We start from the raw sequence: 26,431 nt of genomic DNA, 5'->3' as shown, positions 1-26,431 counted from the left end.
AGTGGAGCTTGGAAGGGAGGATTTGGATTTAGTGGAGGTATTGGGCATCCAAGTCAATCTTGCAGAACTTAAGGATTTTGGGAATGGGCTTTTCTATTGGAGTCTCGGGTTAGGGGGTTAGGGGTGGTTTGGCTTGCGACTTTCAATGGAGTTAGGGAAGGATTTGGTAATTGAGGCCATGTTTCGGGATTAACGGTAGCAGAGGAATTTCTATCATGCCCACTTGATGAAATATGTCGAGGAGTAGAAGGGAGATATTTCCTTTGAATCTCCACTTGTTCTAACCTCCCACTAATAGTCGTCACTTCCCCCCTTATGGCTCCCACCTCCGTACTCAACCTTTCAAGAGTTTGGGTCATAGTCTCAAGAGTAACCCTCATATTCTCCATTTTATTAGAATCCACGGTTTGAGATGTGGTTCCCTCCATTGTCAAGGTATCATTTACACAAACAACAAACAAGTTAGTTAAAATCCCTCTCCTCACTCACACTCTTTCGATTTACTCACACTTGAGCTCCACAAGTGTTGTAGATTGGCTAGTAACCCGTGAATCCTTAAGGTATGAGTATGATCTTGTCCTGAGTGGATTCTTGTTTGAAACTCAAAGAATTCTCGTCGGACTAGACCCAAGAGTTACAACATATTCAAATGACAAAAGCACACAAACAAACGTTGACACGAACACAAGGCTTCAAGGGACTAATTGACAAGCTAGTAGGAATGTACTAGTTTGTTAATTAGTTCTCAAGTCAATTAGAGGAAACTAGGAATCAATAATTAGAAACTAGAACATCTAAATTTGAACTTAATTATCACGTGAACAGTAACTAGGGTGACGTGGCAGCATGTCAATGGCCGCAGGTCCACATAAATAGTTCATCATCTTGAAGTCACATAAATAGTTCATCATCTTGAAGTTTTAGTCCCTTAGATCTTTTGTAATGGATGACTTATTACTGGGATTGAAAACATAGTCTTGTAACCTTTTTCAACCCTTTTTTTTTTCAAACTCAAAAGGTGATGTTTGACCTCACTGGTTCCACAAGACAAGGTTCCTTGTTTTAAGGAAAAGTGGTTGTTAAGTCTTGAAAAGGTGATGTTGGCAAGTCTTCTAACAAATAATTTTCAATTTTGTCTTACAACCTTTTTGGATCTATTTCTCTTTATAGAAGTTAAGACATAAAATGAGGAGAAGTTTAGGATGAACACAACATCAAAACCTTCAAGAACATAGCAACAATACACCACAATGGTCACTTCCAAGTTTCTTTTTTCACAACACAATTCTCTTTCTAATTAAGCTCAACTTTAGATTTAGACACCTTTTGTGTTGCTGAGAAAGAAACCAACACAATAAACAAACTAAAGAAGTAAAACTTTTGTAGATCTACAACCAATTTTTGACCAAAATGTTCAAGAACACACTTTTTTTTCTAGAAGATTAAAATTTTAAGTACCATAAAGCAAGAAACATAGTTAAAAAGAGTAAATTAACTATGTGAATGAAAAAAGAAATTGTATGACACACGAATGAATTGTTTGGCTCCCCTTCATCATTTTTTTTTCCTCTTTCCATTTCTCAGTAATCAAACCAAAAATGACTTTTCCTTCCCTTTCTTTCAACTTCTCAAAAAGAAGAAAAACAATTTACATAAAACTAGAATCAAAGAAGAATTTTTTTACATACAGAAAAATGAATTTTCAATTCCAATAGAAACACAGAAAGAAAGGAACTAAAGCTGTAATTAGAGCCTCTAAAGGTGTAAAGATAAGCCCACTAATAGTAATAAGAAGTCTCATTAGGTGGTCTGAGCTGTTAAAGGTATTTAGAAAATTATGTGTGGTGGGGTGGGGACTATGAATATAGGGGCGGGGATAGAGTGCAGAAGCGGGTTCAAGATTCAAATTAGTGACGAGGGCACATGAGTGGAATTCTCAATCAGTACACCATCTAACTTTTGATCTTAAGAGTTAATTGCAAGTAAAATATATGATTGTTTACAACATATATGAACATATATATATCTAGAATATTTGTGCCTGGGGATAAGGACCTACAATGACTCCATTTTGACGTAAATTAAACACACCTGTAGCAACAGACCTTAAGCTTGTCTTCTCCCATCATTTCTCCAAAAAATTCCTTAATCTTGAGGGCCGACTATTCAAGTTGAGGGCTTTCCAACACTGAGATGGACTTTAATGAAGCAATATCGGCAAAACTCTCTGGGATCTCTATAAGCTTAGTACAATACTCTATATTTAATTCCTCGAGCACGGAAAAGGATTCATCCGCAATAACTTGCCATTTAGAAAAAGATACACTATCCATTGTCAGCAATTTGAGATTCTGGAAGATCACTTGTTCCATGTTACATTCTTTCCCCCCCCTGGATGCTTGCGTCTACTAGTTCCAGCTCTTGGAGGTTGAGTAGTGATCTCCCTATTCTTGACAGTGCATCAGATGTCAGATAGAACCATACAATTCCAGTATATTTTCAAGCTCAAAGGGAAGTGCAAATTAAACTGATGTACATGTTTACAATCATTGCACTCAAAAATAGAGAGAACTTTTTCAAGTTTATTAAGGACATCCAATCTTGGAAAATAAATCTTCTCTGCTGCAGAACAATCCATGCCAAATTCAAGGGTTCGAAGATTGGGAAACCATTTGAAAATATCTTCTGAGTCTACCGAACAGGAAAGCATGAGAAACGTTAATGTTGTCAGATTCTCTAACTTTGTTGGCTTATCAATATCCGAACCAAACACAGAACAACAAGGGATGTTCACGTGTCGTAGCTTTGCAAGCCTCCAGATACTAGGTGACAATACCATATTTGATTCACTGTTATTCACCACCAGAGTTCCTAAATTGCAGGGGTTTGAAAATGACAGAGGGAAAGCTATTGACTTCATCCGAATGCTTAAGCACCTCAAATGAAAGAGCATTCCTATTTCATTCAGCAAAGATTCATTCAAAGTTATTTCTAGAAGCTTCAAAGTTTTAAGCAGCCTCAGGTGTTTGAAGTGACTGTTGTAGGGAAGATGTTTAAGTTCCAATGAGAGGAGGTGTTTAGCATAAGGATTTCTCTTTTCTGGATTGACAAAGGAAGAAATGTCATCCAAAGGAAGAGCGCCATTAATAAGAATGGTTCGTCTACACAGCATCAGATCTGAAGAAGAAGAGGAGGAAGAAGGAACAATTGAACTCGTCAAGTCAAACAACTTTTCCTTTCTAGCTTTTATCGAACAAAAATCATGCACAAGATCATGAATTTGGTAGATATTTTTCCCATCATCCCTCACTATTACCAAGCTACTAGAAATTAATCCACATAACCCTCCATTACTTCTTCCACACTCTTCAAATCACTTGGTTCCACAAGTACCTCACCGATTCATAATCTTAACTTAGAGATCCATATAAGATTGTCCTTTGGATAACTTGCAATGTACAGAAAGCACCACTTTAAGTGATCTGATGAATGTCCTTTCCACAATTTTCTCTGCATCCATGAACTCTCTATATTTTTCCATGGAATTTGACAAAATGTGTATAAAATTTTTTACCATCCTATAAAACCTTCAAATAAACCATGATTTTAAGGACGCAGAGGTACAAAACTTGCCCATCCTAGTAACTGATTTTAAGTATCATAAGATCATTGTAAAGTTTGCTCAAGGATCCATCTTCAATGAAGATGAATTGAAACTACTATAGATATTGTTGAATTGAATGAGTTGATTACATTACAATGTGTTATAGCTGAGTACTTATAGACAATTACAATATGTTCTAGAAGATTCTAATCTTCCTAACAAACTAACTAACTCTATATGTTGTGACTGACCACAATGTAACAATATCAAGTCTTAGTAACCGACTCAATGAAACAGTAACAACACTAATGTAACCGTGAAGTAACTACTCTGCAGCTTAACTACTTAATCTTGTACATTTTATCACTCCCCCTCAAGCTGAAGGATGCAAGATGTTAAGCACACCAAGCTTGCTTAACAAATGATAATGTTGATCTTGACTGAGACCTTTAGTGAGACTATCAGCCACCTGACGTTGAGTAGGAACATACACAGTTTTCACCAATACTATTATCATCCACTTGATGTTGAGTAGGAAAATACACAGTTTTCACCAATCCTATTTGAATCTTATCCCTGATGAAATGAAAATCAATCTCTATATGTTTTATTTTTTCATGAAATATGGGATTAGCTGCTAATTGAATAGCAGTCTTGATATCACTCAAATTATTGATTGGTTTCACAACAGGGACATTCAATTCAGAAAACAACCCTTCTAACCATGTAACTTCTACCAATGCTGTGGCCATACTTATATACTCTGCCTCATCTGAACTTCTTGACACTATATGTTGCTTTTTAGATTTCCAGGAAACCAAGGATTCTCCAAAAAGTATGACACACCCAATGACTGATCTCAATGTGTTGGGGCATGTAGCCCAGTCTGAGTCACACCAGCAAGTTAGTTTAGCAGTAGTCTGTGTCTTCATTTGTACGCCTTGACCTGTAGTACCCTTAGATACCTGACTACTACTCTATTAGCAACTTTCGCTTCCATATGAGACCTCTTTGGTTGCTGCATTGAACTAACTCAAGGTTTGTACATCAAAACTGATATCTGGCCTAGTGATAGTTGTATACATGAGCTTGCTAACCAACCTTTGATAGGATGTTTCATCCTTAAGAACAACATCTCCACTAGCACCAACAACTTTATAAAACTCCACTAAGGTAAGATTTACATTTGATTCCAATGGTGTAACAACAGGTCTTGCACCAACAAGTCATGTCTCAGATATAAGCTCCAGAATGTACTTACTTTGATTTAACATAACCCCTTTTGCAGACCATAATACTTCAATATCTAGGAAGTATTTAAGATTTCCTAAATCCTTTAGCTTAAAATATTTGTGTAAGGTCTCTTTAACTTCACTTATCATGGTTGCATTGTCCCAAGTGATGAGAAAATCATCCACATACACTAGTATGACAACCATTCCTACATCTTTCTTCAAGGTAAAAAGAGAGTAATCATAAGTGCTTTGGCTAAAACCTGCTTTGATTAGTGTAGCAATGAGTTTGATATTCCACTGCCTTGAAGCCTATTTGAGTCCATATAGTGACTTGATCAATCTGCATACTTTGTGTGGTCCTTTCTTTTGGAAACTTTATGGCAATTCCATGTATACTTCTTCATCTAGATCTCCCTGTAATAATGCATTATACATATCCATTTGATACATACACCAACCTTTTGAGACTGCCAATGCAATCACATACCTTACAGTAACCATCTTTGCAACTGGAGAAAATATATTATGGAAATCCAATCATTTTTGTTGACTACAACCCTTGGCTACTAGTCTTGCCTTGAATCTCTCTACATTTCCATTTGCCTTAAACTTGATTTTGTACACCCATTTTGAACCAATAGTATGTTTGTATTGAGGCAAGTCAACAATCTCCCAAGTGTTATTGTCTTATAGTGCTTTGATCTCTAACTTCATAGCCTCAATCCATCTTTCATCTTCAGCAGCTTGGCTATAATATTGTGGTTCAACCAATACAGACAAGACTGATATATACTTCAGGCAACTAGGAGTAATATTATGGTAGGAAAGATAGTTGGTAATAGGATATCTTGTCCCTTTTCCCTTCCCTGGCATTGCATAATCATTCATCCAAGAGATTTTTTGATCAACCTGGGAGTTCTTCTTGGCACAACACTTGGGGTGAATGAAGCAGACATCAACTCAACATCACTGGTAGAATTTGAAGGCATAGAATCTATAGGTGAGATATGAGGAACATATTTAGGAACTAAACTTGGCATATCAGAGTGTAAGGAAAGGTCTTCTTCATAAAAGGTTGCATCTGTATAATCAGCCACTCCTAGTTGTTCTTGCAGAAAATCTAGAGAGAATTCAACTGTGTTTCCAGTTGCAAAGGGGAACACATGTTCCTGGAACACATCTCTAGTTACATATAACTTGTTAGTGGCTTAGTCTATTAGCAAATGGCCCTTGAGTAGGAAAATAGCCCATCAGGACTGCTGGTTTGGCTCTTTCTGATAACTTGTCACCCTTGGTAGTACAGATGCATAACATAGACAACCAATAACTTTCAAATATGTTAAGGATAGAGGATTAGAAAAGAAAAAATCATAAGGACTTCTTCCTTCAATAATAGGATAGGGTAGTCTATTAATTATATAGACTGCAGCCTTAACATTCAGACCCCAAAATCTAACAGGCATTAGTGATTGAAATTTAATGGCTCTAGCTATATTCAGAATATATCTATGCTTCCTCTCAACCACACCATTTTATTGAGGTGTATATGGAAAGCTACTCTGACGTATAACGCCGAGAGACCTAAATTAGTCACTGCACTGTGAGTTACAAAACTCTATGCCATTATCATATCTCACAATTTTAATATGTGCATCAAATTGTGTCTGTATCATGCAAACCAAGGTCTTGAGAAACACAATTATTTTAGACTTTAATTGCAACGAATGAACCCATATGTATCCACTGTGATCATCAAACTTTGTTAGAAAATAATATTTCTTCATATATTGGTATCTTATAGGCCCCCCAAAGATCCATATGTACAATATCAAAATACTTATCAACTCTAGTTTTACTTATAGGAAAGCTTAGCATAGTTTGCTTAGCTAAGGGGCAAATATGACAATTATTCAAACCTTCTACATACTTGTCATGCTTCAAGATGTACAATAACTTCAACACTTAAGTTGATGGATGACCAAGTCTTTTATGCTAGAGTTTTCAATCTTGCATAACTACTTCTGCCTCTGCTATACACTTGTGCACCTAAGCCTGAGAGCTTTGTACTTTGTGCTTTGCTTGCTGTTATTTGAGAACATATAGTCCACCTATTTCCTTACCAATCCCCTTTACCATGAAGATCCTGAAAGACATAGAAGTCAGGGTAAAAGAAAACGAAGTATGAGATGCCTAGTCATTTTGGACACTAACAACAAATTAAGTTTGAAGTCAGGCATAAACAACACATCTCTTACATTTCCATCTCTAAACATGTGTGCCTCTCCATTATGATGTATATCCACCTTAGCACCAGTAGGAAGATGTACCTTATCTTTTTCTGATCTATTTACTTTGTAATACTTTGACAAAACATTCTTACTTGCTGTAACATGATGTGTTGCACCAGATTCCACTATTCATTCTTATGACATCTAATAAAATAGTGAACAAACAACTTTAACTATCATATTGTTGTGACTGGTATCAGATGTATCCTTGTTCAGCATATCCATGATTTGTTTGAAGTCTGTGAAGGTTTTCCCCGTAGGTAGAATAGCACTGTGAACCTTTATGTTGTTTACATGACTTGTTGAAGCAACCTTTCCTGCACCTTCATAGATCTTATCACTTGTTATATTGTTGGTGGAATGTTTAGTATGCATCTGTCCTCCATGAAAACCATATCCACCATGTTTTCCATAGAATTGATTGCTTCCTCCTCCAGAATTAAAGCCTTGATGTAACCCTTTTGATTTACTGTTGCAACTTCCTCTTCTTTTCTGCCTCCAATCATTAGGGTAGCCTATCAACTTATAGCAATTATCTCTAGTGTGACCACTAAAATGTAGTAATCACATATTTTTTCTCTATTGTTTTGTGCTCCATAGTTGCTTACTGAATTTCTACTCATTTGTATTGTAATTGGATCAGTATTTTCACCAATGACATTTGCACAAGCCAGTTGCTGAATTTCATCCTCAGTTATCATTGCATAAGCTTGATTAAGTGTAGGTGTGATTCCTTTTAATAGGATCTTTCTTCTCGCCTGATCATATGACTCACTCAGGCCACTCAAAAAATTTATCAGTCTTAATTTAGACAAGTGATTTACATAGTCTTAGGACTTTGGAAAAACACATAATGGAGAAAGAACTATTGCATCATATTTACTCCATAAACTCTTTAATTTTGTGAAATAAGCTGACACTGAATTTGTACCCTGTGACAAGGTATTGATCTCTCTATGCAGATGATACAGCCTTATACGATTCATCTTATCATACCTATCTTTTAGGTCTCCCATACTTTAAATTCACTTGTTGCATATCCGATCCCACTGAGCAAATCTGCACTAACAGAACTTATAATCCATGATAGTATTATAGCATTACATATTTCCCATTGATCATGTAACTCTTCTCTGTATGTATCCTTGCTGCATGTCCCTATCACAAATCTATATTTCCTCTTTCCTGGAAGTGCGATTCTCATTGACCTGTGATGCAAAAAACAAAGCTAGAAACCGAAACTATAACTAAATAAAGGAGATGAAGATGATAACAACGACACAAGATGAAAAAAGACATGGATTCAACACAACACAAGAGAAATTACATAGAAAATAAAAATAGATAGTGAGACCAAGATTATTACAAGATTAAGAACCAAGTGTATTTCAACACTAACCCCTAATGAATGTAATAACCAAAACCACACTCTTACGGTGACCGCCATGGGAATCAACTCATCTCAAGATCCACTGTTTCCAAGAAAAGGTCAATATTGGCTTTTCCAAGCCCTATACTAAGGATGACTTTTCCAATCCCTAACTAAGACTACACTAAAGTGGTCTACTCTCAAGAGCGAGGATTTTCAAGTGTTTCATACATTCATCATTCAAAACTAATGAGAAAAGACCTAAAAGAGACTATAGATAGTATATTACAAAAGAAAGAAAAAATGACTCCAATGCCCTTAATGAGGTGGGGTGACCATGGAGTGTCATTTAGACAAGTCTAAATAACCAAAATGCCCTCAAGGCTAGGTGACCAAAATACCCTTAATAAAGGAAACCAAAATTGTGAACCACCAAGTATGGCCCAAACCCGAGAGTCCTAAAGTCATCAAGGCTCCAAGCAATCTTCCACACTCGGGTTTGTTTAATAGCATGTTTAAGACGACCCCTCCATGTATGATCCTATGCCCTCCATGCGACCAAAGCTTGATTCTTCACGTAGTGACTTTGAATGATGTCATCAAAAGCTAAGGCAACCGTCTCCTTTTTGAAAAGGATTCGACCTCGAATCCACACCTTGCAAAACTAGAGAAAGGACAAACAAGAACAACATCCTCATGGCATGAGGGTTAGGGTTAGCACAATAATAAACATCATCATGCCATGGCGGCGCATACTTGAAGTAAACCAAGGATCCTTTGAATAAAATATTAAAAACTCAATGAAAGATGTACAAAGGATTTGGTTATGGGATTCACCAAGAGTGATACTTTGCTTGTCATGTAGACCAAGCAACAAGCTGGATGCACCAACATCACTATTTCTATATTTGGCATCGGGGTCAAACGGGTCCATCGAGCTGAAGCTCCAGGTTCCAACCAGTGGGACAATGAGATGGCTCCGCATCGCGGTGACCCTAAGAATCCCATTCGTCAATTTCCAGTGAACCACCGCGATTGTATTTTATTCCGTCCCATTAAGGGTATATTGGGTATTTTTCACACTCTTATCATCTTAAATATGGGATTTAATCCCAAAGACACCAGAATACATTCACAATCATTCAAATTACTCAAGAACACTCTCTAGGGTTTCAAACTAAAAACTCAATAATCTCAAGATTTAACCGTGGGTTTTCCTTAATTCTTTAAGATTCGAAATCCCCATTTCTAGGGCTTCAAGAAGCACCCATCAATCATACGTATAGCATCCCAAAAGCTAGAGTTCATTCAAAAGCTTCTAATTTAAGGTACGTAGGTTTTATCTTAAAAACTACATGGGCTTGTAAACACTAGAACATGATTTAAAGGTTATCAAGCATGAATTTAGAAAGGGGTTTTGAAATACATGATTTTATTATGCACTATGAATGTTTAATTGTATTGTTAATTTGGTCTTTAGACTTTCCCCCCCTTAAATTGATTTAAACCTATATGAATATGTATGATGTTGAAAAATTTGATTGAGAGGATTATTATCGAAATCCCTCTCTTTAATGATTTAGAGTTGCTGAATTTGTTGGGAATGATTTGAGATGCTTGTGTAATGTTTTGAACGGAATCTTTTCAATATTTAAGTATTTAACATGATTTTTATGATGAGGAGAGGGAGTTTCTTAGTGTGATTTCGTTCTTGTCTTAAAAAGAAAGAATTGCATGTGATTGATGTATTTTGACATGTCCACCTCGTGTATTTGAAATGTTGAAAAAGAGAGTTTCTCGCATATGTTTACATGAGCTTTAAAGAAGAGTTTCTTGAAATGACTTATCGATATGGTGGTCCCAGATTTATGTTTTGAAACAGAGATTATTATATGCTAATAATGGCTCGGAGATGTGACTTGCAAGTCAATGATATAACGACACCATAAGTATGTATGCTATAACAGAGTATGTTTTCAGAATATAATTTCAGCGAATGCATATTTTAAAGAGTTAAAATTGGGATTAAAGAGGGTTACGTGGTTACCCGAAGAAGGCTTGAGTTCAAGTAAATCTTAACCTAAAACCGTGATTTTCCGATCCAGGTATATTATTTTTATGCTAGCGACGGCCGTGTGGCGTAGCAGAGTCAGAGACTCCAACCCTTGCGGCACACTTGGGTTGGAGGCTTCCCCGCCGAGTCAATGGAGGATTCCATATAGACCATGAAATTTCAGAGTTTTAGGGTACACCACCTAGCATAGAAGTGAAACAAAGAATGTCTCAGAGTTCAGATGATTTTCTTTCAGAGTCTTTCAGAAATGCCCATGAGATTTCTTACTATATGATATATTTATGAAATGTTTTAAATTGCTCACATATTTGTTGAATATAAAGTTATTATTTTGGATTTTATCTGCGTACTAGTACAATTATATTGACCCACTACCTTCCAGGTTCGAAGGCTCAGTCTAGGGGTCCGACTAATCAGTAGAGTACCCAGAGAGAAGTGATCCGTGCAGTAGTGAACCTTCTTTGTTCTAGAAGGCCTGTCATTTCAGATTATGTTATTTCTTTGTTTTGGTCTACTGGGGGCCTTGTCCCAGTTTTAAGAACAGTTTTGAGATGTAGTAGAGATTTTGCAGACTGAGTCAGATCTTATTCAGATTTTTTGAATTGTGACTTTCATTTTTATGTCTAAAACCTCAGAGTTAATGACCATGTTTTCGTATCAGATTATAATTGTGTATTTTCTTTTATTATATGAATTTTGTGCATGATTATCAGATCAGATAGAGTAGGACGTCCGGGCCTTTAGATGTTCATCATGGCCAGGCCCTAGTTCGGGTCGTGACACATACCTCTACAATAACATACATATCATCCAAAGCAAATCGAGTGGAGAAAGGTATCACTCAAGTTGACTTCTACTAAAGTTCCCTCATGTGTGTACTCACAACTAGTTTCCCAATCATCCCCATGAGTAGTCTCAACAATAAAGTCACACAATGTAGAAGGAGAAGTAGTTTCCAAGACTACACATCCCTTATCCTTAAAAGTACTCTCATCTTCCAAGAAGAGATTTTCATCTTTAGGAGGAATGTTGTCACACCATAGTGGGTAAGCATATTGGCTATAGCTTCCAAGGCAAGATATACCATCATTTTTACCACTAGGTCTATTAGGAGTGTTTATATCATCTTTAAACAAGACATTATACCTAAAGAGAGCAAGATCTATTTCACGGGCAGATTTGGAATAAACACGTTCATCACTCTCTAAAAGATCAATATCAAGTTTCAAAGAGATTTCAAGTACAAGATTATCCCAAGAATAGCTCTCGGATTCACTCCCATTTTGTTGACCAACATTTACAAATACTTCACTCACTTGAGTTCTATTAAGCATATCAAACATAAACTCAAGTGGCGGGCAAGTTTCATATATAAGTTGATCAACACTAATTACACAAGACGATGTACTTTCGTTCAACATGTTGTCTTCAACACTAGGTGGATATAAATTGATCTTACAAGAAAAGTCAATTTCGTCATCAATAGGATCAACTAGTGTATCCACACCCACAACATGGACATCATCAGGCAAACACTCATTAGACTCACAAGTAAGTAAGATACAACTCATACTCAATAGGCTACTAGCCACACAATTATCATTCACAAACACCAAAGTCTAAGAGTTAGCTATTTTACCTTGAATCTCACATGAGCCATAGTCTTCATCTTGAGGTATGTCCAGGCAGCCCACTTTCTCCCTCGGACCTACCATACGATCCAATCTTTCATTCACCATAGCCATGTCTCGGGAAATAGTGTCAAGGTAGGCCAAAATGACATTGGTGACATTGTTGTCCATGGTTTGAGAGGTGCAAGCCTCGGGTTCTATTGCAATTGTACCTAAAACAAACAAAGAAATAAACCTACAAAATGAACAAAAGATATTAGTAGTAAAAGCTCCTCACCAACACTCGTAGACACTCATTTTTGCGATCTTCACAATTGGAGCGGAGAATATTGAAAGTTTCTTACACTCCGGTAGTTAATAAGATGTCAATTCTACTAGGCGGCCGAAATGAATTCTTGCTTGATCGAATCAAGACACAAAAATAAAATTTACTTACAAACTTGAAACAAAGAAATTACTACGAGTTAAAAATGAGAAAAACACACAAATAATGAAGACACGAAAGAAATGGATACAAACGACTAATTGGCAACCTAGTAGGAGTGTATTAGTTTATTAATTAGTTCTAGAACCAAGTAATGAAACCAAGAATCAAAAATTAGAAACTAGAAAATTTCAAATTTGAGCTTATTAGTGATGTGTACAGTAGCAATGGTGACATGGCAACATGCATTGGTCTTGGTCCCACACGAATTTTAGTCACAAATTTGAACTTTCAATATTCACACAACTTGGAATGGATGACAATTGGTTTTGGAGGGAAAGTAAAAGTCTTGTAGTCTTTTTTAACTTTTCAAACTCAAAAAGGTGTTATTTGACTTTACTAACCCCACAAGACAAGGTCTCTTGATTTAAGGAAAAGTGGTTGTCAAGTCTAGAAAGTGATGTATGCAAGTCTTCTCACAAACAATTTTACAACTTTTGTCTTACAACTTTTTGGATCTATTTTATACTTTTTGTTGTCTTAAGTTGTAATAATAAATGAAGAACAAGATGAACATCAAAAAAACTTTCAAGAACACAATAACAACTTCTTCAAGAACACAACACAACACCACCAAGTGTCAACAACAAGGTACAACATACGACCATCTTCAAGTCACCACAACAATGGTCAATTTTATAAGCTCAACTTTAGATCTAGACACTTTTAGTGTTGGTAAGAAAGAAACCAACACTAGAAACACACTAAACAAGTAAAAGACTACTAGATCTAGTACAAATCTTGGCCATGACAACTTCACAAGAACAATAATTTTCCTCGGCCAAGAAGAAGATCTTCAAGAACACTTTATTTTTTTTTTTGAATTTTCTAACAAGCAAGCCCAAGATTTGATCTTGTAGGAATAAGATCAAGCCACGCTTTGATACCAAATGATACGGAAAACAAAGATAGAAACCAAAACTGTAACTAAAGAAAGAATATGATGATGATAACAATGGCACAAGATGAAACAAGACACGGATTCAACACAAATACAAGACAAATTGCATAGAAAATAAAGATAGATAGTGAGACCAAGATTATTACAAAATTAAAAACTAAGTGTATTTGAACACTAACCCCTAATGAATGTAATAGTCAAAACCACACTATTACGGTGACCGCCAAGGGAATCAACTCACCTCAAGATCCACCGTTTCCAAGCAAAGGTCAATATTGGCTTTCCAAGCCCTATACTAAGGATGATTTTTTCAAGCCTTACTAAGACTACACTAAGGTGGTCTACTCTGATTTTCAAGTGTTTCATACATTCATCATTCAAAACTAATGAGAAAAGACTTAAAAGAGACTATATATAGTATATTACAAAAGAAAGACAGAATGACTCCAATTCCCTTAATGAGGTGGGGTGACCATGGAGTATCATTTAGACAAGTCTAAATGACCGAAATACCCTCAAGGCTAAGTGATCAAAATGCCCTTAATAAAGGGAACCAAAATCATGAACCACCAAATATGGCCCAAACCCGAGAGTCCTCAAGTCATCAAGGCTCCAAGCAATCTTCCACACTCGGTTTGCTTAATAGCATGCTTAAGACGACCCCTCCAAGTATGATCCCGTGCCCTTCGTGCGACCAAAGCTTGATTCTTCACGTAGTGACTTTGAATGATGTCATCAAAAGCTAAGACAGCCATTTGACTTGTATCAACCTACTCCAAACTCCATAGTTCTCAGATCCTAAAAGTTTGATTGGTATCAAGGCTGCACCAGATACATTTGATGCTCCTCTGAACAAGGGATCAGTAGGATCTATCTTAGGTGACATTCTTAATGTCAAAACTTCAGTAATTAAGTGATTAGATATAGAAACAAAACTCAGTATCTCACTTTTCTACAGTTATCAGTAGTTCAGCTACAAACCAGAAATCACTCCAATATTTCAGAGTTTAAGAAGAACAAACTCAGAACATAGATAGAAAGAAGAAAAGGAATTTCTACTACAAATGTTAGCTGAGAACAAGGATCGAAAGAACCTCAATCACAATTGATCGAAAGAACCTCTATCACAATGGAGATCTAAACTCCATAGATTTCCTTTCAACTCCAGAATTGAGCTGGATCTCTGATACCACGTAAAGTTTGCTCAAGGATCCATCGACAATGAAGATGAATTGAAACTGCCATAGCTGTTGTTGTATTGAATGCGTTGATTACATTATAATGTGTTATAGCTGAGTATTGTAGACAAGTACAATATGTTCTAGAAGCTTCTAATCTTTTTAACAAACTAACTCTCTCTATATGTTGTGACTGACCACAATGTAACAATATCAACTCTTAGTAACCGACTCAATGAAAAAGTAACAACACTAATGTAACAGTGAAGTAATTACTCTGCAGCTTTACTACTTAATCCTGTACATTTTATCAATCATATTGACAATCAACAGAATGAGCCAAAGTTGTAAACAGTAACTTTTCTTAAGCCTCGCTGCTTAGTTGTAACTCTGTATTGTGATTCAGTAATGCTAAATAAAAAAGGAAAAAAAGAATTCATGGTCAGTCCAGTATATCTCACAAGTATCCAAACAGTATATCAAGCTTGTCTTCTCCAGTCATTTTTTCAACATATTCCTTAATCTTGAATGCCGACTCTTTAAGCTGAAAGCTTCTCCGCACTACGATGGACTTTAATGAAGCAATATCCCCAAAACTATCTGGGATCTCTATAAGCTCATTACAATATATTATTTCTAAGTCCTCGAGTACAGGAAAAGATTCATCTGCAATAACCTTCCACTCACAAAAAGACACCCAATTCAATGTTAGAGATTTGAGATTGTGGAAGGTGAGTTGTTCCATGTTCCATTCTTTTCCCCCTTCGATGGTTGCTCTATATAGTACCAGATTTTTAAGGTTGGGTAGTGATGTCCCAATTCTTGAAAGTGAATCTGATGTCAGATCGAACCCATCCAATTCCACTTCTTTCAAGCTTGAAGGGAAGTGAAAATCAAACTGATGTACATGTTTAGGCCCACAGCACAATAATTCTGCTTTAACTTTTTCACGTTTATTAAGGACATCCAACCTTGGAAAATAAATCTGCTTTCCTCTCCAACAAAACATGAAGAATTTAAGTCTTTGAAGATTGGGAAACCATTTGAAAATATCCTCCGAGTCTACTGAAGAAGAAAGCTTGGGACGCTTTAATGATAGCAGATTCTCTAACTTTACTGGTTTGTCAATGGCTGAATCAAATACAGAACAATCATAGATGGACACATGTCATAACTTTGCAAGATTCCAGATAGTAGGGGATAATACCAGGTTTGATCCACTGTCCTCCACCTCCAGAGTTTCTAGATTGCAGAGGTTTGAAAACGACGGATGGAGAGCTTCTGCCTTCGTCTGAATACTTAAGCACCTCAAATGAACAAGCATGCCTATTTCATCCAGCAAAGTATCTATCACCTTCGTCTGAATACTTAAGCACCTCAAATGAACAAGCATGCCTATTTCATCCAGCAAAGTATCTATCACCATTACACATGGCAGCTCCAACCTTTTAAGAAGCCTCAAGTGTCTTAGGTGACCATTGTTGGGAAACCTCAAAATGCGCCACTGATAATCATGTTGCAAAGAGAGGAGGTGTTTAACATAAGGATTTCTCTTTTCTGGACTGAACAAGGAAGAATCATCTGAATGAGGGTCCTCATCAATAATAATGGTCCGGCTGCGCAGCATCAGATCTGAAGAAGAGGAGGAAGACAGAATAATTGAACTCGTCAAGTCAAATAACTTATCTGTTCTAGCTTTTATAGAACAAAATTCATGCACAAGTTCATGAATTTGGCATCTCTGTTTCCTACCACCTCTCACTATTACCAAGCTACTAGAAATTAATTCATCCACATAAACCTCCATTACTTCATCCACACTCTTCAAATCAGTTGGTTCCACAAGTCTTTCATCACTCCATAAATCTTTCACGAAGAGATCGCAATATCTTTGTCCTTTGGATAACTTGCAAGGTACAGAAAGCACAGCTTTATGTGATCAGACAAATGGTCATAACTTAATTGTACAACTTTCATCACTTCCTCTTCATCCCTAAAAATAAAGGAACTCAAATTATTGAGAACTTCAAGCCACAAAGCCTCTTTCTTTTCCTTCCTTGAAATGACTCCACCGATCAAATCAAGTACCAAAGGAAGTCCATCACACTTTCGGGCTATTTTTTCTCCAACATCTCTTAGTTCATCAGGGCAACGTTCTTCTCCGAATACCCTTTTCTCTAATAACTCCCAACTTTCTTCTGGTCTTAACAGTCAAAGATCAAGAGGATCACTGTGGCATTTTCCATGCAAAGCCACTTCCTTTTTTCAAGTTGTTAAAATAACTCGGCTCCCTTTCTGAAATTCAGTTGGAAAAGTTCTTGTTAGCTCATCCCATGTTGCAGTATCCCACAAGTCATCCAACACACTAAGGTACCTCTTTCCAAATAGATGTTTCCGTAGCTTATCAGCAACGTCTTTGTCTATGCCGTCCTCATTGAAACTTTCCTTCAAACCAATAACTTGATTGAAAATTTTCTGCAACAACTTTTTCTCATTACGTTCCTGGTCGACTGTGCACCAAGCACGAACGTCGAAATGACCAACAACAGACTTTTGATTATATACTCTGTAAGCCAAAGTAGTTTTTCCAAACCCTGGCATGCCGACTATGGAAATGACATCTACCTCACCTTGTTTCCTCCTCAAAACCTACAATTATTTTCCCAGCTATTGATGACTTGTTTATAACTGGTTTGTTGGGAGAGTTTGCAAAAATGATTCTCATGTTCTTGGAGATCTTCTCTTGTACCTCTTTTTTGACTTGAGTGATCTTTTCCATGGTATCAGGAAGTAAGAAGATAAGCTGAAAGAGACCATGATCTCTAGCAAGAATTGAGTTAATGGCATGTTCCGCCTCATATGCCACATCTATAACACGAGTCCAAAGATCTCTATGCAATTCTAGCTAAACTTTCCCAAAGAACGACCTTATGTCTTCTAAGTCCTTCTTCACCCGATGGATTTCTTCTTTTATCAAAACAACTGAATAAGCATTGGAATTGAGAAAGTCATTCAAGTTTCTGAGTAAAAGAGTCAAGGGGTAACAGAGCTGAGATGGCTCTTCAGGGGCTTTCAAGAAAACATTCTTGAGATCTTCCTTCAGAAGTTCAATATTTTCCAGCAAGTTTAGACTTGCACTGCTTGTTTCCTTCATATTCTCCTCATTCCTTGTGTTCTCTTAAGTTTTGAACGAGAACGAATACCTCCTTGGTAAGTGCTCCAACACGTTCCATGAGAATAAAATATTTGTCATGAAGAATAACGTCCTTGGGCACATCAGAAAGAATAACTAATAGGAACTCTATCATTAGATGAATGTTTCGAGCTGAGTTGCTAGGAGTAATAGAATTAACCATGTGCTGTTGTAGATGAATCATATATTCTCTAAGAATGTCTGGAGAGACTTCTAGGAGCTGCTTAATGAAGCGTCCAACTTCAGCTGACTTTGAAGTTTTCAAATTTGTGAAACACCTCCAGTGAAACTGGAATTATCTTCAAAAGTAGATGGACGAGCATAGAATTGATCTTCATCAGTGTCTTCCTCTTCAGATTCATATTCAGCTCTTTTATGCGTCTCTTCTTCATCATTATATAGTTCCATAAAAGAGATACATCTTCATTTGTTTCATCTTCATCAGATTCATCAAGATGAAAAGCTAAAAGGCTGAAACAGAAGTGTCCTACTCTCTCAGCCATAAGTTGAAACTGTGGTACGACATATTCAATTGCCTTATGCTCAATGCAACCATTTACTTTCAGCCCAAGGAAATCTCTTAAATTGCCAAATACATTCTGAAGAAGCTCATATTGAGTCATTGATGGGAAAATCAACTCAGCACGAACCTTGGGTAGATAATGGAGATTCACAAGGAGCACATCCAAAAAATCAATCAACTCATCCTCTGTCATGGTGGCACTTGATTCAGATTGATGATTTGAGATGACAGAACGTTTGATACTTTCAAGAAGACGAGGGACAACATGATCTTTTAATTTAACCAGCATGTCATCTCCACTCTGATGAAAAAGTGACCGAACCAGATCATGAACCTCATATGAAATGCAAGACATTTCGGCATTAGAACCATCCGAAATGTAATAACAAATCTGTAAACATGCCGACAAAAATGTCAGCTCCAATTTCAGCTGTTCAATTTGATCCGTTTCAAGAACAGTTTGATCCTCTTCAATTTTTAACCTCTTTATGAAATCACGAAGATTTACAATGTCCTCACGAAGAACAGCAAATGATACCTGCTATGAGACCAGAAATGTATTAAAATTTTCAGTTCCACATATTTTCCGTGACAAATTTTACCCTAATTTAATAGGCAACTAACGTAAAATTTAGAGGTCCTTCTTCAAAATATTCTATTTCATAAGCAAAATGTTTGTCCTGTACTTGCTATTTATATCAAAAGGCAAGAGTTAGATTTCTTAAAAGGTCATTCAAAAGATAAAAGTTGTTCGAAAGTCATTTTTCTTTGTTTTGTAACAGAAAAATCACTCTAATTTTTCCATTTCACATACAAAGTTATTCTACACATCAGGTAGTATTTAAGTTGCTTAATCCTATTGATGATATTGTCCACTCAATAAGGCAGCTGTTCCATCAAAATTTTGGGGTAAGTACGAGTCTACTACTGGTATATGATCGACAGTCCTAAACTATTGTTGAATCAAATGCCTTTACTAAATCACATGAGAGTTTCTGTTCAAAAACTGAGAAACCTCAAGAAGAACATTAGCATGAAAAGAACATACCTATAAGTCTAAATTAATCATGTCAAAATGAAAACAAATATAAATGAGAAAATACCCTATTACCCCCCGATCTATACCAAAAACAGCTGTGACACACCTCAACTTAAAGGGGTCCTATTTGTTAGAGTGGGTAAAAGTCTCATATTGGTTGGGGAATAGATTGGTGGTTTGCTTATATGGACTTGGACAATCCTCCTCACTTGATCTAGCTTTTGAGGTTGAGTTAGGTCCAAGATCTATTTCTTGACATGGTATCAGAGCCAGGTCCATTCCCGTTTTGGGCTTCCGGTCCACGCGCCAGTGCCAGTTGGGCCTGGGCGTGAGAGTGGGTGTTAGAGTGGGTAAAAGTTCCACATTGGTTGGGGAATGGACTGGTGGTTTGCTTATATGGACTTGGACAATCCTCCCCTCTTGAGCTAGCTTTTGAGGTTAAGTTAGGCCCAAGGTCCATTTCTTGACACTATTACCCATGAACTAATTAAAAGTGTAATATTGACACCCTTAGTACCTGCGTGGCATATACGTGCTGCACACACGTGTGCCTAAATGGACACTTCAGTGTGTTGTGCCACGTATCACTTAGGGTATCAAAATTACACTTTTAATTAGTTCGGGGGAGTAATAGGACCCCCTTTAAGTTGAGGTGTATCTTTGCTGTTTTGGGTATAGTTCAGGGAGTAATATAGTATTATCTCAATATAAATAAATGTTTTATGACATACCGATGAGCTTTTTGCTTCCCCACCTTCTTTTTGTCCATTTTCTTTTCCTCTTTCCATGTATGTAGTTTGTTTTCACTAGTCAAACCAAACTAGTTTTTTCATTCAAGTTGTCAAGATCTGATCATGTATAAAAAGTACATAATCTTTATCAGAAGAAAAGTAGAAAAAAGAACACAAGAAACTCAAGAAAAAAGCATAAAGCATATAATAGGAAACAATTAACTGTAGATATAGCCAGACATCTGCTATATTATATGTTCCCTGTAACACAATATTGCTGTAGCAGACCAAAATTATTCAGACAAACAACACCGTTATAAAGAGATTTGATTGCACTACTTTGTTTTTGCATCTATTTAAAGGTTTATAATTAAAATTTAAGATTTAAGAATACTTGGTGCAAGAATTAAGAAGAATAGATAACCATACCTTTAAACTTCAGAAAAACCAGCCAAGATTAGGTGTGTGAAATAATAAAAGATGAGATCCAGGGAGAAGTTGAAGTAAAATGGATAAATAGGAACTTTAACAACTAGTCATTTACACACTACTATAATAAAATTGTGGAGGTGATAAAATGATCCCACTAAGGTGGATTGATTACTTTTGTTCGTCTTTTTTTGATTGTTAATTGGCTCAACAATAAAACACATCCATAATATCATCATAATAAAGTTGTTGGGATGTACCCATAAAACACATCTCTAAGACCCTCGGCTCAAGTAAAGCAGTTCAAAGCATATTTAGAAGGAGAAAACAGAAGTGATTTTTTTTTTTTTTTTGTAATGCTAACACACCTGTGGTGAGTGGTGAAAACAGAAGTGATGTAAACATAGCAAATAAAACAAATTTGCCAAAACAATATCTGGATGATAGCCATGCTAACAAAGCTTGAACAGGTTCCATTTCTACTTTGTTATTGGGATCCCGACAAATATTTCTTATTATATATTAACTATTTTTTCAACATAAATACAAAGTCAACGTAAAAGTTACCGTGTTCCCCAAACCCACACCTGATTACCTAAATCTGGCTACAAAACAATAGAAATAGCAGTATTGTTCTTCATGTTGGATGTTGCATATGTTACTATAGTCAGAATATATCACCATCTTTTATAACAACATTTCACTATAACGGCCAAAAAAGCTTTTTGAAACCGTTTTAATTATATATATTATGTAACTCCGATTTTATGTTCTCTACAACACAATTTAACTATAGCAGCCCAAAATTATTGAGACAAATGTCGCAGTCATATAGAGATTTGATTGTACTACTAATTTGTTTATCCATCTATTTAAATCCTGATAATTAAAGTTCAAGAGACAAAAAATTGAATCATATTTCAACTTGGTGCAAGAATTGATTTCAAAACAAAATAGGTTGAATAATATGTAATCATACCTTTAAACTTCAGCAGACAAGAACTTCAACAATAAAAAAGATGGAATTGAGGGAGAAGTTGAAATAAATGACTAAACAGGAACTTCAACAACAAAAGAAAAATCAAAGACACATTCACAATATTCCAACATAATTAAGTTTTTGAGAGGATCCAAAAGGTGGATTGATTACTTTGGATTCCTTTTTTTATTATTAAATTAATTATAGTGTATTGATAACAGAATCAACCCACAATACGGAAACAAGACTCAAAACACAAGAGGAAACCGAGAGGGCCATAACACGTACACTCTCTCGGCCACAAGTCACAAACCGAGAATACAACACAAGGACAAGATGAACAAGGTGTAATCACACCAAAACAGCAACAACTACAACAGCAAGATGAAGAACAATGCAAGGATAAGAAGAACCAAACGGTTTTCACTAAAAGAGAAAGAAACACTACAAGCGATTACAAGAAGATAAAGATAGAAGATAAAGATAGGTAGTGAGACATTAAATCTTACAAGAACTAAGAACCTAAGTGTATGTTAAACACTAAAACCCTTAATACATGTAAAAGTAACACCAACAATCTTACAATGACACAAGAGGGCATTAACCACTCAAGCACCAAGGTTTCTAACAATGTTTTGAAATACTAGTGATTCCACACTAGCATCACCCTAATTTCGGTTTTGGTGGCTTTTCCAAGCCCTACAACTAAGGTGTTACACTCTCCATGAGAGAAGAATGGTGTTACAAGTTATGTCTTACAATCTCATTTAACAACTAAAGAAATAAAGACCTAATACTAGCCTATTTATAGACTTATTACAACATAAGTGAAATGTCCAAAAAACCCTTAATGAAGGGAAGACAAAAGACGCCTATGGAGTGTAGTCCAAGTGTAGTGTATGGACAGTTTTTGGTGCATAATTAAGTCCTATTTGTCTCTTCAATTGCACACACCAAGTATCGGGTCCAACGCTTACTCTCATAAGCCCATAGCCGTGATTATTCTTGTATCATCCTCTCCATCTTGAGAGGAATTTGCCCACAAATTCTCGGATTCACTTCGTGCAATTAGCCACTTCAAGGAAATCACTCAAAACAGTCTACAAAACATGAAGATGGCACAAAATAGTCCGCAAAAAACATGAGAAAGCCGAGGGCTCAATAACACAAGTCTCAGCCAACATCTTCATTTTGAACCTCGACTTCCTCTCCATCTTGAGACTTTTCTTCAATCTCATCCAAAACACATCCCAACTTCTTTCTTATTGGCGGGTTCCTTGTGGTTCCCTACGTCTCCTCCTCAACTTTCCTTCCATCATATAAGCATCATTGTAGACTCCATGTCCCTCGTGTTCCTTTCTACCATATCGATTTTGGGGAAGTGGAGTTTTGGTTGAGAGGATTTTTTTGGTAATGTGGAGCTTCGGTTGTAGAGCTTGGGATGGGTGGAAATTGGCTTCCAAGTCCCTCTTGTTGGACTTGATCAAAATGAGAGGGAAGTGACCTATTTAGGTCTCGGGTTGGAGGGAATTTGGTGGCTTGGCTTATGTCTATGTCACTTGGTGCTGGTCTTGGAGGATTGATCGTTTGAGGTAAGGTTTCAGGAGCAGAAACACTAGAGTTCCTTTGATTCTGTTAGTTTTAAATAGACAAATCGCACATAACACTATGCAAACGATGTCTAGATTGCTACAGAAAAGAAGCAGGAGAATGAAAGAAGATCACTGAGTGAGAGAATCTTGTGCAGAGAGAGATATTCATTCTTTAAAAAAAGAAGTTACATAAAGTGTTCTTAAAAAAAAACTAAAATAGATAATGGCCCTACTTTAAGTCATGGTGCTAACCATGCTAACTACCTCCTAATAACTTAAAAAAGAAATATAGGAAATAAAATAAATAAATACTGCAGTCCTAAAGAAACTAATAATACTCCTCCTTGAATTAGGAGCTGCAAATTCCAAGTTGTTGCCTTAGGAACTTAAACTTGCTGACAGGAAGGGATTTCGTAAATGCATCTGCAAGCTGATCTTCAGATTTCCAATAAACAAGAACCACTTCTCCTTTTTTCTGCACATCCCTCAAGAAAAAAAGCTTAATGTTGAAGTGCTTAGTCTTCCCGTGAAACATTGAATTATGTGAAATAGCTATTGCAGCTTGATTATGAACAAGAATCTCAGTATTAACCTTTTGTTCCATATGCAAATCAGAAAATATTTTTCTTAGCCATAAGGTTTGATTTACTGCTTTGATTTATTGCTGTTATTGCTGCAATGAATTCAGCCTCTATCGTGGACTGTGCCATAGTTTCCTTCTTCTTGGAACACCAAGAGAAAATCCCTGATCCCAGACTGAAGCAATATCCTGATATACTTTTCATGTCATCAGTCGATCTGGCCAAATCACTATCTGAGAATCCATACAACTTAAAATTCTCACACTTTTTGAATTTGTCCCCATACTCGACAGTACCTTTGATGTATCTTATAATTCTTTTTGCTACTTGGAAATGCATTTTAGTAGAACAATGCATAAACCTAGACAAAAAACTTACAACAAATGGAATATCGGGTCGTGTAGTAGTGAGATACATCAAGCATCCAATCAAGCTTCTGAAGTTTCCTTCATCAACTCTATCAGTTCCATCCTCTTTGCTCAACTTCTCTTTTGGATTCATAGGTGTGCTTGTTACCTTGCAATTTTCCATATGGAATTTCTTTAGTATCTCCCTAGCATACTTCTTTTGGCAGATAAAGATTTCATTGCAACTTTGCTTGATTTCCATCCCTAGAAAGTATGTCATTAGTCCTAGGTCTGTCATCTCAAATACTTGCAACATTTTCTTCTTAAACTCTTCAACCAGCCGCACATTGTTCCTGTCACCAAGAGATCATCAACATAAAGGGAAACAATGAGCAGATCAATTCCTTTGTGTTTGACATAAAGAGTAACTTCAGAAAAACTTTGAACAAACTCCAAACTCAACAACTGATGATCAATCCTTCTATACCAAGCTCTTGATACTCAAATTGCTCTTACTGACACCAGAGAAGGTGAGGTCGTCTTTCTTTCCATCCGCCATACGGTTCTCCTTAAAGCCTTAAGGAGAAGGGGAAGAGCAGGTATCTATGTAATTACGGTCTTTTTTGGCCGTTGTTCCAGTCGAGCACTCTCTTTTGTTTGTCCAATTCCATCTTACCAAACAAGACTGACTTCTTACCAACCCACGAAGGGGGCTTGTTTTAAGCCATAAAGAGCCTTTCTAAGCGGACAAACTTTTTCTTCTTTTCCTAGCTCAATGAAACCCTCAGGCTACTCTGTATAGATTTCTTTCTGCAATACACCATTTAGAAAAACAGATTTGATATCTAGTTGGAACACTTTCTAACCCTTTTGTGATGCTATTGCTAGCAACATTCTGATGGTATCTAGTTGGGCTAATGGAGCAAAGGTATCCAAGTAATCAACACCGAATATTTGCGCATATCCCATGACGACAATCCTAGCCTTGTATTATTGATATAACCGTCAGAATTAAGCTTGGTTCTAAATACCCATTTTACTCCAATGACCTTTCTATCTTCCGGTCTCTCAAGTAACTCCCAAGTGTTATTTTTCTTGATCATTAGCATCTCTTGCTCCATAGTGTTTCTCCATTTTTCATCTTGACGCTCTTCTTTGGCTCACAAACTGCCACATTACTTTGTTGGTAGATGTCAGAAAGTAATTTTGTACCTCTAACTGGAGGATCATCTACTAACTCATTTTGCCATTTATCAGATGTCTGCTTCTCCGAAGCTTTGACTGAAAGTTGATTATTTTCCCAATCCTATTTCTCTTCCTCATTGAAGTGCACATCCCGACTAATAATCATCTTTCCTATTTGTGGATCATAAATTTTGTAGGCTTTGGAGGATGAGCTATAACCCACAAAGATTCTCGGGACGACCCTTTTATCAAGTTTGTCTCTTTTAACCTGCGGCTTAGAAAGGCTCTTTATGGCTTAAAACAAGCCCCAAGAGCTTGTTATAGAAGGATTGATGATCACTTGTTGAGTTTAGGATTTGTTCGAAGTTTGTCTGAAGGTACTCTTTATGTCAAACATAAGGGAACTGATCTGCTCATTGTTTCCCTTTATGTTTGACATAAAGAGTAACTTCAGAAAAACTTCGAACAAACCCCAAACTCAACAAGTGATCATCAATACTGCTATACCAAGCTCTTGGGGCTTGTTTCAAGCCATAAAGAGCCTTTCTAAGCAGACAGACTTTTTCTTCTTTTCCTTGTGTGCTTTAATCTGAGCCATGGTGGGATTATTCGGTAGGGTTGGAACATTATAATCCTCTTCCACAACTTCCCATAGATCTAAAGAATCCAAGTATGTCTCCATTCGTACTGCCCAAACCTGATAGTTATCTCCATTAAAGACCGGCGGAGCAATTGGTGAGAAACTGGTTTCTGCATCCATGACTTCTCCAACTCAATCACAGATCCCGTAAGATGAAAGCTATGATACCAAATGTTAGTTTTAAATAGACAAATCGCACATAACACTATGTAAACGATGTCTAGATTGCTACAAAAAAGAAGCAGGAGCATGAAAGAAGATCACTGTGTGAGAGAAACTTGTGTAGAGAGAGATATTCATTCTTTAAAAAAAGAAGTTACATAAAGTGTTCTTAAAAAAAAACTGAAATAGATAATGGCCCTACTTTAAAGTCACGGTGCTAACTATGCTAACTATCTCCTAATAACTTAAAAAAGAAATATAGGAAA

General features: G+C 36.5%; 1 protein-coding gene and 1 pseudogene across 1 annotated transcript; both read right to left on the bottom strand.

The window, feature by feature from the left end:
* Positions 1-15,187: 15,187 nt before the first annotated feature.
* Positions 15,188-20,307, bottom strand: LOC107872149 (annotated as a pseudogene).
* Positions 20,308-23,861: 3,554 nt separating this feature from the next.
* On the bottom strand, positions 23,862-26,123 carry LOC107872148 (uncharacterized mitochondrial protein AtMg00810-like). Its single transcript, XM_016718930.1, has 2 exons — positions 25,924-26,123; positions 23,862-24,531 (listed from the first exon to the last, which is right to left on the bottom strand). Exons 1-2 carry the CDS (start codon positions 26,121-26,123, stop codon positions 23,862-23,864), a joined length of 870 nt encoding a protein of 289 aa, XP_016574416.1.
* Between the last annotated feature and the right edge of the window lie 308 nt (positions 26,124-26,431).

Source organism: Capsicum annuum, chromosome 5 (assembly GCF_002878395.1).
Source record: "Capsicum annuum cultivar UCD-10X-F1 chromosome 5, UCD10Xv1.1, whole genome shotgun sequence".
Classification (NCBI taxonomy): domain Eukaryota; kingdom Viridiplantae; phylum Streptophyta; class Magnoliopsida; order Solanales; family Solanaceae; genus Capsicum; species Capsicum annuum.
Note: the sequence above shows the minus strand (reverse complement) of the source record. Positions and strands in the feature narration are given on the sequence as shown.

Excerpts from the sequence above, each read along its gene's own strand:
- LOC107872148 (XM_016718930.1), bottom strand. The coding sequence starts at position 26,123 with ATGGATGCAGAAACCAGTTTCTCACCAATTGCTCCGCCGGTCTTTAAT. Across the intron at positions 24,532-25,923 it reads CACAAGGAAAAGAAGAAAAA|GAACAATGTGCGGCTGGTTG; the intron begins GTCTGTCTGCTT and ends TCTTGGTGACAG.